At 38.7% G+C, this 17330-nt stretch overlaps 1 protein-coding gene across 2 annotated transcripts; it reads left to right on the forward strand.

The window, feature by feature from the left end:
* The first annotated feature begins 213 nt into the window (after nt 1-213).
* On the forward strand, nt 214-12749 carry tm7sf2 (transmembrane 7 superfamily member 2). 2 transcript variants are annotated; one of them, XM_028595813.1, is made up of 12 exons: nt 228-294; nt 617-705; nt 1375-1457; nt 2316-2512; nt 3463-3517; nt 4099-4293; nt 6026-6129; nt 8180-8299; nt 8476-8644; nt 8738-8818; nt 8999-9121; nt 11163-12749. In XM_028595813.1, exons 3-12 carry the CDS (start codon nt 1385-1387, stop codon nt 11321-11323), a joined length of 1278 nt encoding a protein of 425 aa, XP_028451614.1. In that variant the 5' UTR covers nt 228-294; nt 617-705; nt 1375-1384; the 3' UTR covers nt 11324-12749. The 2 variants fall into 2 exon arrangements, with proteins under 2 accessions (XP_028451613.1, XP_028451614.1); XM_028595812.1 differs by lacking the exon at nt 617-705 and having other exon boundaries at nt 214-294.
* The last annotated feature ends 4581 nt before the right edge of the window (nt 12750-17330 follow it).

Here is a 17330-nt window from a genome sequence, read left to right on the forward strand (position 1 = left end):
GTGGTTTAACTCAACAATGTAACAAGATATTAATGTAATTCAGGTGTATTTCACAACGACTTCAGCCATTCCAATCCTCACTGTTGTATGCACTGTCGCCACCTTACGAGCTCATTTCATTGGTTAAGCCCTTTTCTCTCCACCCTCTTCTGATGACAGCGGAGCGATCTGATTGGCTGAGAGACACTTTCGTGCTTTTCAACGTGTTTCAGGGGTGTTTCCATCTGCAACTGCTGGATGGATGCATATTAGAATATCATTACAGTCCCATCTACGCCTCCATGCTTTACACCGGTAAGACACTGCGTTTACTGTGCTATAATACAAACAGCCTGTTGATTTTTACATACGCATTATTTTCTTTCTGCAAAGCCGTTGTTTCTCTCGCGCTCAGATCATTTTAGTATCGGCAGGTAATGGGACACCAACTCAACGCCCTTTTGTCTCACGTTTCATAATAGAAATGTAGCTGCATGGACACACCGGTACTAACCTGAACTTTGCCTCGGTGGTTATGACAGCAGTCGCAATAATATAGTAATAACATCTAATTTAAAGTATGTTCCAGAATGGGAAAAACTGCTTAATTTGTCCATTTGTGATCAACTGTATTTAGAATTCCCTTGAAGGCAGCAAGTGTCTGCTCAAAGGCGCCCTGTGTGAAAAGAATGAGGGAAGAATTGTGAAGACGTATTTAGACTTTTAGTAAGTAAAAGTACATAAACACCAAATTTCAAAAAAGTATGACAAGCAATTGCAGCAAATGTAGCCTACTTAAAGTATCAAAAGTGAAGAAAAAAAAAACTGAAAGAGGCAGAATGGCCCCATAAGCGTGTATTTATTAATGCATTAAACGGTAGGCAGCATTTGGATGTAGCTAGCTGCTTGAGTTAAGCTACTTTGAATTATTTTATAACCTATAACACTTTCTTGTTCGTACAGTTTTGTAACTTCATGTAAATCCCGGCATAGCTTTGCACTCCAAACTGAAGAAGTCTAATTAGCCAGAGTGATTAAGAACAACTGTGTGATTTGTAAAAATGCATCATATTATACTGTGTGCAGTGTATCACATGTTTTGTATGTTAAATCAAAGTCACTGGTAACTGTAGCTGTTAGATAAACGCAGTGGAGTTAAAAAGTACATAGTAGCAGTACAAATACCTCCAGGTTGTACTTAAGTACAGAACGTGAGTAGATGTGCTCAGTTACCACTGCTATTATCAAGGATGTTTAGCTTATGGTACAAATAAAAGTTCACCATCATCAGCAGGCTCTGTTACTAATTTTTACTAATTGCCATTACCATCTAATTACTATTTGTTTGTTCCTCAGATGTCTTTGTCTTTTTGACTGAAATGTATATTTTCACAGGAGACCAATAATGAAGGCAAACAGTCAAGCACTCAAAAACAGATCCTCACATGACACCGAGAGGGAATTTGGAGGAACCCTGGGTGAGTCACAGCAGGACAGACCGCCTTACCCAGGCGCCATCATGATACAACCACCTATATTTAGTTTAAGATGTTTTTTCCCTTTATATAACCATGAACTCCACACTGTATAGACATTTTGCTATTACATTTGTTGCAGCTAAGCAGAAACAAACCCCATCATTTTCTTCATTCTATTCATGCAATCTTGTCACTTGTTCACACTTCTGTTTACAAATTGTGAATGCTGAATTACATTTGTATTACATAACTATGTGCTGCTCACAGGAAATTCCGCTGGATGCATGTATTTTCGCTGATGTTCGTTATCTTCTTTGTGTTGAAATTTTAAACTCTGGTGGATTCATGAGGACTATGGTTGACTGCTCCTCAGATCTCTGCAGGGTAAATTGAGAGAGCTAGCTAGCCTATCTGTCAAATCTTAGTTTTCTCTCGCACAACTATATTACAGTGGCTCCGTGCGGAGCTTAGCGTCGCCCATGACGATTGTGATTGGTTTAAAGAAATGCCAATAAACCAGAGCACGTTTTTCTCCCATCCCAGAATGCTGTGTGGACTAGCCAGACCCTCCTCTGCTCCACAGCGTGTGGATGGTCTGGCAAAGCGAGACTACACCCACGCTGTCTAGCTAATCTATTTATTTTCTTTTTGCTACTACGCAGTTTTTCAACATGTTTAATTATTCACAGTTATCACACATTTGCTGCATAATCTAGTACATTAGATAGTTTCACTGTGCTCCATTATTAAGTTTTCCCTGTGATGCTGCTTGACTTTTTTGTATCTTCATTGCTTTTGACTACAGCTCTGTAATGTCAGCCATGTCGTCATCTCACTTTTATCTGTAATATCTCTCAGGTGCCTTATGCATACCCATCTTTCTTCCGCTGACGGTGCTGTTCCTGATCTCTGTGAGTCGATCCCCTGAGGCCAGTGTGCTCCAGTTGCCCCCTCCCCTCCCCTCTACTGAGCAGCTGTGGGACCCTCTGGCCCTCGTGCTTCTGCTGGGCTGGATCGCTCTGCATGCCCTCCTCTATGTGATGCCATTAGGAAAGGTATGACACGTTCATTTCAGCCTGGCACAAGGATAAACTTACATTAAAACCCGCTGTGGTGATGAAAACCAATAAGATGCGTCTGAAAAAATGTTTTAGGGCATATGGTGACTTTGATTATACAACCAACCATAGAAGCACCTGTTGTGTGTTAAAGTAACCCATGTGTACTCAATGATGAACGTTGATTTATAAGTGCATGGTGTATGGTTCGGTGATAACTAGCGAACAATAAATGAATGATTCCAAGCAAATGAACAGCAAATTAATAGTCTGGCATACAACCCCCATGTCAAACAGCAAATTGTTGTTTTAACACTTCGGTTTTTCTACAGATTAACATGATAATTAGTGAGCTTGAGGGGCTTGTAGGTCGATTTTGTTACCTTTGAGCAAAGCCAGGCTAGCTATGTCCCTTGTTTCTATTATTTATGCTAATCTAAGCTATCTGGCTGCTGGCTGGAGCTTCATATTTAACAAACATGTAGGAGTGATATTGATCTTCGTGACTCTGCAAGTAAGCAAATAAGCGTATTTCCCAAAATGTCAAACAATTCTTTTAAAGACACACTCATGTTTAGCTGTGGCATGCTAAAATGTGTTGTTACAGGAGAACAAGTTAAAAAAAGAGAACAAGTGTCATAAAGTCAACAAACTTTTAGCAATGTTAGTAAGACAATATGGATTTAAATGTTTTAGGCTATACCAGACCAAGAGAGAAGAGACATGACAGTGTATTACATGCATTATATAACTATATGTACGTGAATTGAACAATTTTGATTAGTTGACTTTCAACCCAAATATGCGCTGCTAGCAGAGTTATAAGATAAGACTTTATTGATCCCCTTAGGGAAACATTTTATATGCTTTGACTGAGCTTATGTTAGTCTGTTGTTACAGAATGTGTTTAATGTGTTCAGATTCAAAATGAGTGTATTTCCCTGCAGGTGTCTGAAGGATTAGTGCTGAGGGATGGAACACGTCTCAAGTATCCCATAAATGGTATTCATATTACTGATCATTAAAAACATGACAGATTGCAACACATATGTTTTGTTTTTATGATTATTTATTTATTGAGGATTTAATATGCATATATTAAAGGCTCAGTTTGAATCTCTTAGTCATATTTTAAGTGTGATTTTTCTTCATTGTTGTTGACCAACGACTAGTTTTGTTTGTACTTTGAGTAATGGAGGATAATTGTGCTCCATAGCATTTATGTCTAAATATTCTAGTACTATAAAGTGATAGTATGACAGCTGTAATATTTCAAAGTTATGCTAAAGTTATATACAAGTTTTGAGTGCAAATGCTTTCTTTCCCATCTGTAATGATTCACTGCAGTGAAATGCACCTGCTGTGACATTTATTTTAAGAAGAAAAAAAAAAAGTCATGTATCTTTTGGTTTAACCTCCACACTTTCTGACTGATCTGACCTTCAGCTAAAGTTTGCTTAAGTTACCCAATCTGAAGTTCCATCTCTTCCAAATTTAACCTTTTTTAATACCAGCCTGTGTCCGTCTGCTTGTCTCTTTCCCTGGAGCAACAACATTAAGCTTTGTTTGTTTCTCTCCCTCAGGTTTTCACAGCCTGTGCATCAGCGGTGTGTTGCTGATGTTGTTAGTGGGGCTCGGGGCTCCTCTGGGGTGTCTGTTTGAGCTGCTGGTGCCTCTGGCAGTGTGTGCAATAGCAGTGTCATTCCTGTTCTCCGTCTACCTCTACATCCGCTCCTTTTGGGTTCCTTCTCATGCTCTCGCTTTGGGGGGCAACACAGGTGAGATTCATCATCACGTTCAAAATACTATTTTAAAACAGTAACTGGTGAAGTACTGTGCATTTGTAGGCAACTTGTATTGTTTGGTGGAGGAGTTTTAGTATTCCTGTGGGTAATTATCTAACAGCCAAGCTCTTCAGGAGCCTGCAGGCATCAAGTGAACACTCTTTCGAGTAAGCCGACCCTGCTACACTGGCTACGCTATGTGCTCAGCTGCATCTGCAGGCAGACACCTGAGAGCATCGAGTATTGTGATTCAGCTTCTGCTCGCCGATGGTTACGTTGATCCCAGTTTGAGAAAAGACAAAAGGAGCAAGGCTACAACAACATGTCTCCAGTGCCATGATATAAAGTCAAACGTATTGGGGATTCAGTTAACGTGAAATGAATGTAGTTAACATGTAAAATAGGCACACGCATGTATGATTAACACTAGTCTCTGCTGCTGCAAAATAGCCTCGGCAAGGAAATTGTTTTAGTGGAACATGTACGTTCAAAAGTTGTTATAGTTGTGCACCATAACTCATTTTGGACAGATAGTTAGCTGTCTGGATTTACCGTGCAGAGATCTGAGGAGCAGTTAAATCCACCCGAGTTTAGAATGCCAACATAAAGAAAACGGAAGGTGAGGGACATCCGGCCAAAAATGTGGGCATCCGGCAGCTTCCGATGGCACCGGAACTATCCTGTAAATGAAACGTCATCAGTATAGACTAGAGACAGAACACAGAACGTAGGTTACAAAAAGCAACAACAAAAATTGAAGCCCGTGGCTAAAGAGATGGATGGAAAACTAGATGCAAGGTATCTCTTTTAGCCTTGCTAGCTGCAAAAAACCCTGCAAAACTAACAACATTCTCAACTGCCTCAGCTGTACTCAGTGCCAAATAGCCAAATTAGATAGCATGATAATGCACTAAACTACCGGTGGTGAACATGTTAAACATATAAAAAAAAAACATTTATTAGCATGTTAGTATTCGTTGTGACCATGTTAACATGCTGGCGTTAGCATTTAGCTCAAAGCCCCACTGTGCCTAAGTGCAGCCTCACAGAGCTGGTAGCATGGCCGTATAGACTCTTTTCATTTTTGTCAAATGAAACAAAATAGAAACACAGTAGCTTCAGTTGACCTGAAGCTCTCAGTCCACCATTACTGTTCCTCTGTCTACGTGTACAGTATCTATAAGCAGCCCAAAGCAAACAAAAGCAAAAAGCAACACATTCATGCTTCTTTTTTGGGTGTTAAAAGGCATACTGAAAATTGCTGACAATAACTGAAAGAAAGCCGAGACGGGCAGATGGAATGTGGCTACACACAGAAACACTTCTGATGCACTGGATTGAACATCACAGATCAACATAGGCAGACATTTTACCTGGACCTTTAAACTCACACATCTACTAAATGGAATGCAGCCATCAATTAATATTGGTGCTTACAGCTGTGCTTTTCCTACTGCGATGTATCAAAATGGCTGCTGTGAAAAATGCACATCAAAATGACAGTGGATTCATCAATTTAATAGTCCTAAAAAGCTTTTGACTGCAAACAGGTTTCAGCTAATTGCTTATTAATTGACTGCTAATAGATTATTGAAAAGGTTGCTGATGAAGTCAATAACATGACAGACTTAGATAACCTGTATATACTGTACTTGCAGACACTGAAAGCAAATTTTTTGTAATAATGTTGATTATTTTAATGCATTCATCCCTCTGTCCTGTCTAGGAAATCCCCTGTATGACTTCTTCATCGGTCGGGAGCTAAACCCCCGGATTGGAAAGTTTGACCTTAAATATTTCTGTGAGCTCAGACCGGGTCTGATTGGCTGGGTGAGTTAACCTGCAGGAGTAAACGATCAATTCACTTTCAAAACCATCCATTTTTAAAACTTCAACATCCAGACATTGATTAAAATGTGTTACATTTCTGTTATGGTATATATTGTTATATTGTTATATACAAATATACTGTATTTTGTGGTAAAATAATTGGGAAACTGCCTCTGACCAAGTGCAAAGAGCTTACATACAAAGAGCAAGTAATGCAGTTAAACAATATAATTTAATTTAAAGGAAAAGTTGTGACATGTGGAGCGTACTGCTTGTACATGTACATGTTTGTGATCTTTCACTTTATTTATAAGTCTGAATAATTTAAAGTGCTTATATTATGCTCATTATCAGGTTCATAATTGTATTTAGAGGTTATATCAAAATAGGTTTACCTGGTTTAATTTTCAACAAACACCATATATTTGTTGTACTGCACATTGCTGCAGCTCCTCTTTTCACCCTGTGTGTTGAGCTCTCTGTTTTAGCTACAGAGTGAGGCATCTCACTTCTGTACCTTCTTTGTTGGGAGTCGCACATGCACAGTAACTAAGTAAGGACTACTAGCCAGTCAGAAGCAGAGTATGAGGGTGTGCCACGCTAGCAGCTAGGCGAGCATTATAACGTGTGTTACAAAGTGACACACGTTCGTCACAGAAGTAAAGGCTGGACTACAATAGAGCTGTTTGAAGCAGTTTGTGAACAGTGTTTTCTGTTGGAGATGTTAAGTTCCTTTGGGCTTTTTCACTTTGTAAACCTATAACATGCACAAAAAAGATATATAACACAATAAAGGAAAGGGAAAAAGCGTAATATGAGCACTTTAAGATGCACCCATTTAATATTATTTAACACTGATGGTGATCTCTGTTAGAGAGCCCCAAAATACCAACAGATGGCGATGTTGCTCTCCCCTGATCTTCCATAACCATTTGTTGTTTGAGAGTTTGACACATTCAGAATCAGAAAACCTTTTCTCCCTGGTGACCTGACACAGTGAGATATTTGATGGTCATCTGTGTCTGAGTCATCAGACCAAATGAGATAAGATATAGAAATTCCAGTGAGAGTTTTAAATAATACAACAAGGTTCTCTTTGTTTTCACCAGTCACAAAAACAACATAGAGACGATAGTAGATACAGGCGAGTCATACTGGAAATGTCAATATAATGAGTGCCTTATTTAAATTTTTTTCTCTGTACCTATAGTATTAACAGTAAAATCTTTGCACATCTCAATGTTCAAAAGCCAGGTGCGTAGGAGAGGACAGAAACAGCTCCCACCGACTGGCTACAGACAGTGTGTGGGAGATGAATGCTTCCTGTTGAATGTTTAAACTATGTACTTTTAACTTTTAACATCTTGCAATTGCTGATAATGACATTTAAAGGGCTCAGTCTCCTTAATAATTAAATGTTTATTTGGATATACATAAAGTTTATAGTCTTTAGGAGCTCAGTTAAGGTTCCATTCCTCTTTATAAATAGAGTATTACATGTTAACTCTCCCCACATTTAGATTTGTTATCTAGGCATGTGTGATATTAGACCCCCTTCAGTAGCACGGATGGAAAGATTAGTCATTACATTCCGCATACGGTATGGTGGTCAAAAGCTCATAGAGAGAACAACTTGTCATTATTTAAATGAAATGTAAAACATATTTTACAATACTGTAAAGTAAACAGAATCCAATTTAACTGCTATTATTAGTGAGCTCTCCATGACAGTGAGTTGAGTAGTGATTCCATCATATTGCATCATAAAAGATAGACAATTTATGGTAGAGCTGTTGTATTGGATTGCATTAGATTATATACTGTAGATGTACCTAACACTGACTTTGATTTTGTCCGCGGTGGTTTCCGTTTCTGTGTCAGTCTCATTGATTATTGGGTGTTTGAGTTCACCTGACAGTGACTTTTTGTAGTTCGATCTAATTAATCACATATAGAATTCGTCAGCCAATACTTGGGAGCAGCAGGTGAAAAATGTCGCCTAACTTAGTGATGTTAATCGGTATTCACTTGACCTGTTTGTTTACCTCAGGTGGTCATAAACCTTGGCATGCTGATGAAGGAGGTGGAGCTTCGAGGTTCCCCCTCGCTCGCCATGATGCTGGTCAACATTTTCCAGCTGCTGTATGTGGCAGATGCTCTGTGGAATGAGGTGAGGGCTCAACAGAGTCAGAGATAAAGAATATGCTAAGGACTGTAGATCATAATGTCATACATCATAATTAAGTCCTGCAAACGTACACCTAGAATACTACTTAGAGATCTTTGTAGATATTATTATTTAATTTTTTCCCCCACTTAATCACATGCACTGTTGTGTTATAACAGGAGGCTGTTCTGACAACCATGGACATTGTGCATGATGGTTTTGGCTTCATGCTGGTCTTTGGGGACCTGGCCTGGGTTCCCTTCACATACGGCCTGCAGGCTGCCTTCTTGGTTGTGCACCCACAGGCCCTAAGTTCACTCGGAGCAGCAACCATAATAGCACTGAATGGTAATCATGTGCAAGCTCTTGTTCCTCAGGCTGTAATATGTTGTGTGTCATGGTTAAAGATGGCGATGTTAAGATTTTTCTCTTTGCCATCAGGTATCGGATATTATGTTTTCAGAAAATCCAACTCACAGAAGAACCAGTTCAGAAGAGACCCTACACACCCAAGTGTTGCAAGTCAGTCCTTTTTAGTGTGTGTTCTCTTAATCAAGACAAGTACTCTAACTTCTCTTTGACATCTTATATCTAATTATGTATCTCAACTCCTGCTGTATATATCAGAATGAAGTGCGTGTTGATCTCTGAAGTGGCTTGCACTTTCTGCACTCAGAAATATCTCTGTTTTTTCCCTTGCAGGACTAGAGACCATCGCCACAGCAACAGGGAAACGGCTGCTTGTGTCTGGCTGGTGGGGTCTTGTTCGTCATCCCAACTACTTTGGTGATCTCCTCATGGCCCTGGCGTGGTCTCTGCCGTGTGGTAAGACAGCTTAAAAGCCTTGTTTCGCTCGTTTTGCATGCAGGCCACACTGATGTAACACAGTCACTTTGAGTGAGAGTCTTCGTTAGAACATGTGGATGAACTCATAGACAAGAGTGTCCGGCGGAGCATTTAATTATATCCAGCCATATTTATCATTAGAAACAAAAATAGATGTGTTGGTGTTTTTAATGGCATGATCTAAAACACATGAAAACACAATTTAAAAAAATGTATAGCTCTGTTTGGATCCTACTGTCACAACTCTGCATCTGTACAGTGGGTGGACAAAATAACAGAAACAACTTAGAATACAATCCAGTAGCCCTGCAGTAAAGCTAAGTGAAGCTGAAAATTTTCACTTTTTCAGATGTGTTGATTCATCTAAACGATCATTTTAAAGGCTTTACATACAGCACATATTCATTTGATTTCATCTTTTTGTCAATTTCTTTACTAATACAGCTTTCCCAATGAACCTTGTTAGGGCTGAATGCCTTTAGTAATCAATACTTTTGCTGATACATTGCCTACTTATACTTTGTGTACAAATCCCTTCTCAAATGATACAGTACATGTTGTGCAGCTTATCAAAAACCTTTGATTTAACCCTGCAATAATGGATTTTATAAGCCACTTGGGGGCAGCAGAAATTGAAGATCATAACGATCTGTAGGTTTGTCCCTTCCATATACAATATTGATTTTACAGCTGCCTTAAATCAGGAACTGCGTGACCAAAATAAGGCAAACTAAATTAAAAATCTAACTAGGCCTTCAATGCTTACTTTCAGTAACTGACAGTTTCTGATTCTCTGTGCTATCTAGGCATTTTGGTTACTAAAAGTATTGTATTTCCTTCCTTTAGATAGATACATTAGATAGCTATACGGTGTTTGCCACTGATGCGGAAGCCATAAAGGCTGCAACAATGTGTTCTCTTTGTTCCTCCGTCAGCTGCCTTGTGTTCCCTTTAGAAATTCACTTCCTAAAATGGTGGCTGTTAGACACATTCTGCTCATTGCTATTCAAACTTTATGTGACTCAGTTGTGTAGCTGCCTTAGTAATCGAGATGTACTGTAATGTCTGCCTTAATTGCTGCTGCAAAAGTCACAAACTGTTAAATTATGCACACAAAACAAAGAAATCACGACAACACATTCCAGACTGTCAAAGAAGAACAGTGGTCACATTCAGACCCCGACTGAAAGACTAAAAGATATTTTCTGAAAAGCACTCCAAAGCCCGCACTTAAAAAAATTACCATTAAGGCGGATCAACACTTGGAACATTATAAGCATAATTAAAGTGGTAATCACTTCAGGGTTCTTGTAAAGTACAGATTTAAAAGGAAAAATGTACAGCTATTTGCAGAGGAGGATGAACACTTGATTACAGCTTGTTTGATGTCATTCACATCATGAACAATGATATCAATTAAAGAAATAAAAAGAAGGTGTCTGTTTTTCTGTGCTTTGATGATCATAATAATAATAATAATAATGTCTTTTGTGACAAGTGCTTCACACAATAAACATTTGTAAAAACCAGTAGGATCTAAAACAGAAAATAAACAAGCAAAAAAGCTGCTTTCTAAAAGACTGCAGAATGTAAGTTAATAGGAAGGGCGTTCCACAGAGTCGGAGCTACCACTTCAAAGGAACGGTCACCTTTAGTTTTCAAACGAGTGCGTGGGGCCACCAGTAATCTCTGGTTAGAAGACCTGAGGGACCTGTTAGTAGTGTACGGATGGAGCAGGTCAGAGATATAAAGAGGTGCCTGACCATGCAATGCTTTATATGTAGGAACAAGAACTTTGAATTGGTTCCTGAACTTGATCGGAAGCCAATGTAACAAGGATAGAACAGGAGTGATGTGCAACATCCTGCTGGACCTGGTCAACAGCCTTGCAGCAGAGTTCTAGACCAGTTGTAGATGGTCCTGGGACGACTTGCTTATGTTACTGTAAATATGTTAGTTTTCTTTGACACAATGTTGTTTCCTCCTGCTTACAGTCTATGTATGCTTGTCTTTTCTTTAGGATTCTCACATATTCTGCCTTACTTCTATGTCATATATTTCACCGTCTTGCTGATTCACCGAGAGGCCCGTGACGAGAGACAGTGTAGGGCCAAATACGGACTGGCGTGGGACACCTACTGTCGCCGAGTCCCCTACAGGATCTTCCCTTATATCTACTGAACAGGAAAGCAGATGGGTGGAAAGGGACCTAAACTGTCTCACAATATCCTTGGGACTCTTCAAGTACAAACTTGGCAATAACTTGAAAAGAAATCCATTTTCAGTTAAACAGACCACAAATAATATCCGGTGCTGTTACTGGGAATCTACTGGGAGCTCCCAATTGTAATCAGCCTTGATTTGTCAGGCTGCGGTTCACTTACAAAATGGTGTATAATGGATCAATATTTCTAATTCATTGAATTTTGACTTTGAAACCTCACAGGAGTCTAATATAGGTACAGTCAGTCTTCAGACACTTGTCTCTTGTTCAGCTAAAAACATTCCATCATAAAAGGCTAAAGCTGTAGTACGTCTGAAAACAGCCTTGGCCTTGTGATTCTTTATCTCATAAAAATGAGAATGAATATTTTTACCATGCTTGTATTTTTACAATTTCTGCTTTTTTAAGTGTGTGTATCTGTGAAATACATTTAAAATAAACAAAACATAAAAAAATAGACAGACAGTGAATCTCACAATATTGTGTTGATATGGGGGAGCTCAAATGTTTGTATGAAAATTTAAATCTGTGCCTTTTTTATTAAGCCTGTGAAGATGGCAGCTAATAGATGTGTCAGTTTTAATAACCTTATCATTGTCCTGTTAAAATGGATTCTCTTTCCAGCTTTCAGGCCTCAATAGCACAAGTTCTCTGAGTCTCTGAGCTATTCTCTCATGGCTTCAGCTTGAATACGCTCCTGTTCCAAAATACTTTTTAGGGACTAAAAGTACATGGGCTGTAAATGTCAGTCTGACTCAGGGGCTCCTGAAAAATAGCCAAAATCATCATTCCAGCATTGCTCTTTCTTGAAGCGTTGAATCAGCATGTTGATTCACTGTGGCAGGTGTTGGTATTGTTAATGGACTGGTGCATCACCTTGAAGAAAGTTTTTTTGAATGGGTGCTTACTAAGTAGTACATCTTCCATGATGTGATGTTATTATGGCCATGCAACTTGGTTCACGTGGCATTTTAAATGGAGTTTGGCTGTTTATTGCCCTTTTTAAACATATTTAGGCCTCTATTCTATTAACAGGCAATGAAAGAAACAATTACATTTCCAATTATAAATCACTTTGCATTTACACTGCAAATAATATTTCTCTCACATTGCAGAGAGGTGTGCACATACAGATGACAGAGCTCTCTCCTGATGCACACCTTCATTTGTTTTTTACCTTTTAAGCCTATTTACAGTACAGCTGCCCCTGGCCTTGCCTACACAGCACTCAAGCTATTCTGTGTTGTTTTTCATACGCTAAGTGCTAATTAGAAATGTGCTTGTACTGTATAATGCCATGGTTGTCTACATGGTGGCTAGATTCATGCTGAATAATACATCATATGTGTATACTATTTGTTTTTATTTTCCTGATTCTGGTCATTTTATTGCTCTTGTACCACTATATTATTGTATTAAGAACATTGTTATTCTTATAAGAGATTATTTGAATGTTAAATTAGTTAAAACTAAAGTTTCATACTAAACTGAACTTCATTCTATATTTTATATATCTATATACTGTATGTGGTACCTTGCAATGTAATCCAAATACATTTAATTTAAATCTTTAGTGCGTAACTTTTTGATATTAATGAACGTCTGTTGCATTCATGCCATTGCCAAATATGTTGCTACAAAGCTAATTCAGCTAAATGGTACATAAATCAGCTCCACACAACTCTCTCTGTATTTCTCTGAAGAGTCCACCATGTTTCACATCTGTTACAGAGTTAAAAAAAATGGCCAAAGGAGAGCAGAGGTCCTGACACTGGCTGAGTGTAGGGTGTGGGGGGTGCCGTCGCACCTAGTCCAGGGCCAGCCATTTGTGAACAGTACAACAATGCTTTATTATAAATACGTTTTAATGGGTTTAGGTTAGAATTATTGTCCATCGGCATAGGTAAAAAAAAAAAAGGAGAAGAAAAATAAAGTTGTATCTACCTTAAAGGTGCTGTACTCAAAGTGGAATTGCCTCCAAGCGGCTTTCAAAGAGAGTTCCCCAATACGTGAAATATCTACGTCTTTACTTAATAACGTGCACACGCTGACGGACCGGTTATCAAAACAAAGAACAGAGAAACTCGGATTACAACACACACAGAGTTTGACTTTATTCTCTGCTCAGGACACCATTACTCTACTATATCTTTTTTTTTTTAAGATTATTTTTTTGGGGCATTTTTGGCCTTTATTTTTGACAGGACAGCTGAAGACATGAAAGGGGAGGGAGAGGGAGAATCACATGCAGCAAAGGGCCGCAGGTCGAAGACGAACCCGGGCCCCCTGCGTCGAGGAGTAAACCTCTATATATGGGCGCCCGTTCTACCAACTGAGCTCTCTGGGCACCCTACTCTACTATATCTTTACATAGCAAATATTTGTTTGCTGCTATATTAATGATCTGAATGTAAAGTACAGCCCCTTTAATCGCCTGCACGCTAAGGGTCCCAAATCAAACACTCATCAGGTGCATGCTGCACATTAAGGAACTTTTACCCTCAGTGAGGTGATGAGGCTTTTCTGTTTGTGACTGTTAATATCTGTCCCAGTTGTGATGAAGGGTCTCTTTCAGCTCACAGTGTTTGAGCTCAGTGTGACAGAGAGACTGAGTGGAGAAGTTTTTTACTTGCTGTTGCCCAAAGTTCTAAAGATCTTTCAAGCGTTGCGATCAATATTACAGTAGTCTGTCGTTAGGGGTAAAATTAGACACTCTCATGATCATTACTAAGAGCAAAAGGAGAAATAAAAGCCTCAGGGCCTCATTCATTAAAAAAAGTATACTGGGATTTGATCTTGAAGTTAAATCTTAAAATTAGTTGTCAGCAGATCTGTCTGATTAAAAAGACCATTACACCTGTGCTTAAATTAGCCTTAAAAGTGCCTCAGGAATTTGACCATGTATCAACAACCTTCATGTCCTACCTGTAGTCTGATCAAAAACATCAGCATGGCTACAGACGAATGGGGTTTTATTCATTTATTTAAAAAAAAACAGCACTGATTTGGTTTTCATTTTTAGCAATAACACATTTTGAAGGACATATTTTCTCATTTGTTTAAGAGAGTAATTTGAACATACTTGAAAAAAAAAATGAAATGTCATGATTTTTATAAACAAGGCAATTAATTGAAACTGATCATCGATTTTAGTTACAGATGAAAGCGATGGATATTTTTATAGATGTGATAGCAGCTGACGGAGTGATTCACGATCCAAATAAAACCAAAAGTGCGAACAGGTTTGACACATTCTTGGACACTAACAGCTACTGTTATGAAAGCCCATCCGCTCCTTCATTCTTAGGATGAACAAAAAAAAGCAAACGCAACATCTTAATTTTGTAACGACAAAATGAAAATAAACGGAATATAACTATAACAACTTTTAAGTTGCTATTCTTTCACTTTTCAGTTTCTCTAGTCTTCTTGTTACTGTCATTGTCCTAATATACAGTATGTCCCTCTGGTCTTCCTATGTATGTATTTCTATACAGCCACGATATGCAACATCCCTGAGTGTCTTGCATAATAATGAATGAGTGAATGTGTCTGCATGCATGCACCTCTGCGTGTGCGTGCACTTGCCAACTGCGTATGCCAATCGTGACGTTTCAGGCCTATCAGTTGTAGCCAGTTTCCATGGTAACATCGCTCTGAGAGCACAGACGTAGGAGAGAGGGGAGCAGAGTTGGGACAATTATGGTGGTGGAGGGTGCTGAAAAAGGAAGAGCCCGCAAAGATGAGTGTGAAACAGTGTGAACCGTGGGATGAGACAAAACGAGAAACAGATGCATGTGTTGGGAGTGAGCGAGCAGTCCTGTGTGTGCGTGTTGCTGTGTGTATCCTAGGATAAGCAGGTGTCATGCCTAGAAGGGTTGGAGTTGTCATGACTACATACATACACCTGTTATATGTGTACCAGGATGGAATATGACTTAAAAAAAAATGCATTGTGCAGAAAAGCAGTGCTGCCAGGCATGTGTACCACCTTTTTTCTGTGTTTTGAGTGAGAGCCTCACAGTGAGTCAACAGGAATCTCTAATACAATTTAGTTTCCATGGTGACAGCGGACAGGGCATGATGTGTTCTTTTCAAACAGAGGGAAAACGCCAGCTTGAAGCATCGTTGTTGCTCTGTTTTCTCTCTGAATCATTATTTAGACAAGTGATAACCTGGCAAACCTTACAGACCCCACTAATGACTCCCCAAGGCTGCTTTAGAGACACACTCAGCATTTTCTGCTGTCTCTTTTTTTCTTCTTGAAAACAGGAGAACATTTTTTTTGCCGAGCCTTAAAAATGTCAGAAAATGTTTAATGTAATACAGCTGTTGCAGTGATATTTTCATCAGTAATTGCTTGCCCTGGAGATGTAACGTGTGTCACCTTTGTTTTGTTATGCAATCCAAGAGGCATCCATGTGCTCTATAATTGGATGTGTTAGTATTCTGGAGGTGCAGACATTAATGAAAGGCTATCATCCTCTCTTTGCCGCCTCTCCAGTTGAAGCTCTTTTCACATCAGCAAAGCATTTTCAGGGAATTCAGTTATTTTGGTGCGTTTTAGGAGCTTGTGTGAATGTCTCTGAAACCACTTCTAAATGCAGCTGTTTTTCCACAGCTTTCGATGTGGCGGTTCGTCTCCTATACTCCGTCTAATGCATTACTCAGTATCCTCTCTTATAAATTCACCATTCCTCAGTACATCTCTGGTGTTGGCAGTGCATCATGTCTGCAAATCTACTCACAGGTGGCTAAAATACTGACCCTCAACATACAGGAAGTAAGAAACTTGGAGATGATCTTTTTTGGCATTACTGTTTTATTAGAATATGGCATGAGAATTGCAGTTTATTAACTGTACATCATTGTGTAACCTAATAAATATAAAGTAATCCACCAAATTTACTGTAGCGTACATTGATGATAAATGTATAAAAGACAGATACAAATAGATATACTCAAATACAGTTTTCTAAAATGCTTTGTTTAGAGCAACTACATAATGACATTCAACCAAGCTGTATTTCTCCTCCTTTCCTCGTCATCCTGTGCTTTAATAGTGATTGTCCACACTCAACACACTCGCATTGTTGGCAGAGTTCTGAGGTCTCAGTGTCCTGTGATTACTTTTATGGGAAGATCATTTGGCACAGCATGTATTGTATTGTCTACTGTCTGTCTTTAAGAACACAGACTATTAAAGTTGCTTCAGTCAAGTAAATGTTGCAATTTGGTTGAATTTCAAAACACAAGCGGTTTGAGTTGCTCCCTTCAATTGATGCCAAAGTGACATGAAACAGACTGTGATTGACACAAGAAGTGTGTGTGTGTGTTTGTTTGTGTGTGTGTGTGTGTGTGTGTGTGTGTGTGTGTGTTTGTGCGTGTTTTTTTTTATTGGTGTACTTTACATATGCAAGTGTGATTGTATGAATCAGTCACTACATATGAATTTTGAACATTATTTTGATTGGGAATAAAACTCTTATTTAAAAGATAAGACTAGTGATATTCTATATTTTTCTTGTTTTCAACAAACACCGTCCTGCTGCTGTAAATACTCATGAGCGCGGAAACATGTATCTATCCACGGCTGAAAATAGTCCCCAAGAAATGCTCTATTTAATCTTCTTTGAGTGACATTTCTGAAAAACTACAGTGCCCAGCTGTTTGAGGAAATTATTTAACCTTTAGATTACACAATATATTTGTAACCGGTTTTTTAAGCTTTAGTAGAAACAAATTGGAGCTGAGTGCCACAGACTATAGGGAAGTCCAAAATATTAACACATTGTTGGTTTTAGTCATTTCATGGGATTTATTGACACTAACTAAAAATAGAATAATGCCAGCCTGTTGCTATTTGATTCACATTGGTATCCATAGTTGCTTCCAATTGAAATGTAGTTAAAGCTAGTCATTAATATGCCAACATACACAAAATGTACAGCTATATTATTTGTG

Source organism: Perca flavescens, chromosome 13, assembly GCF_004354835.1.
Source record: "Perca flavescens isolate YP-PL-M2 chromosome 13, PFLA_1.0, whole genome shotgun sequence".
In the NCBI taxonomy this organism is placed as follows: domain Eukaryota; kingdom Metazoa; phylum Chordata; class Actinopteri; order Perciformes; family Percidae; genus Perca; species Perca flavescens.

Bases quoted from the DNA above. Each gene is read 5' to 3' on its own strand.
- tm7sf2 (XM_028595812.1), top strand. From the start codon at position 242: ATGCATATTAGAATATCATTACAGTCCCATCTACGCCTCCATGCTTTA. The intron at 3,518-4,098 runs GTATTCATATTA...TCTCTCCCTCAG, and splicing joins TCTCAAGTATCCCATAAATG to GTTTTCACAGCCTGTGCATC. The intron at 6,130-8,179 runs GTGAGTTAACCT...TGTTTACCTCAG, and splicing joins GACCGGGTCTGATTGGCTGG to GTGGTCATAAACCTTGGCAT.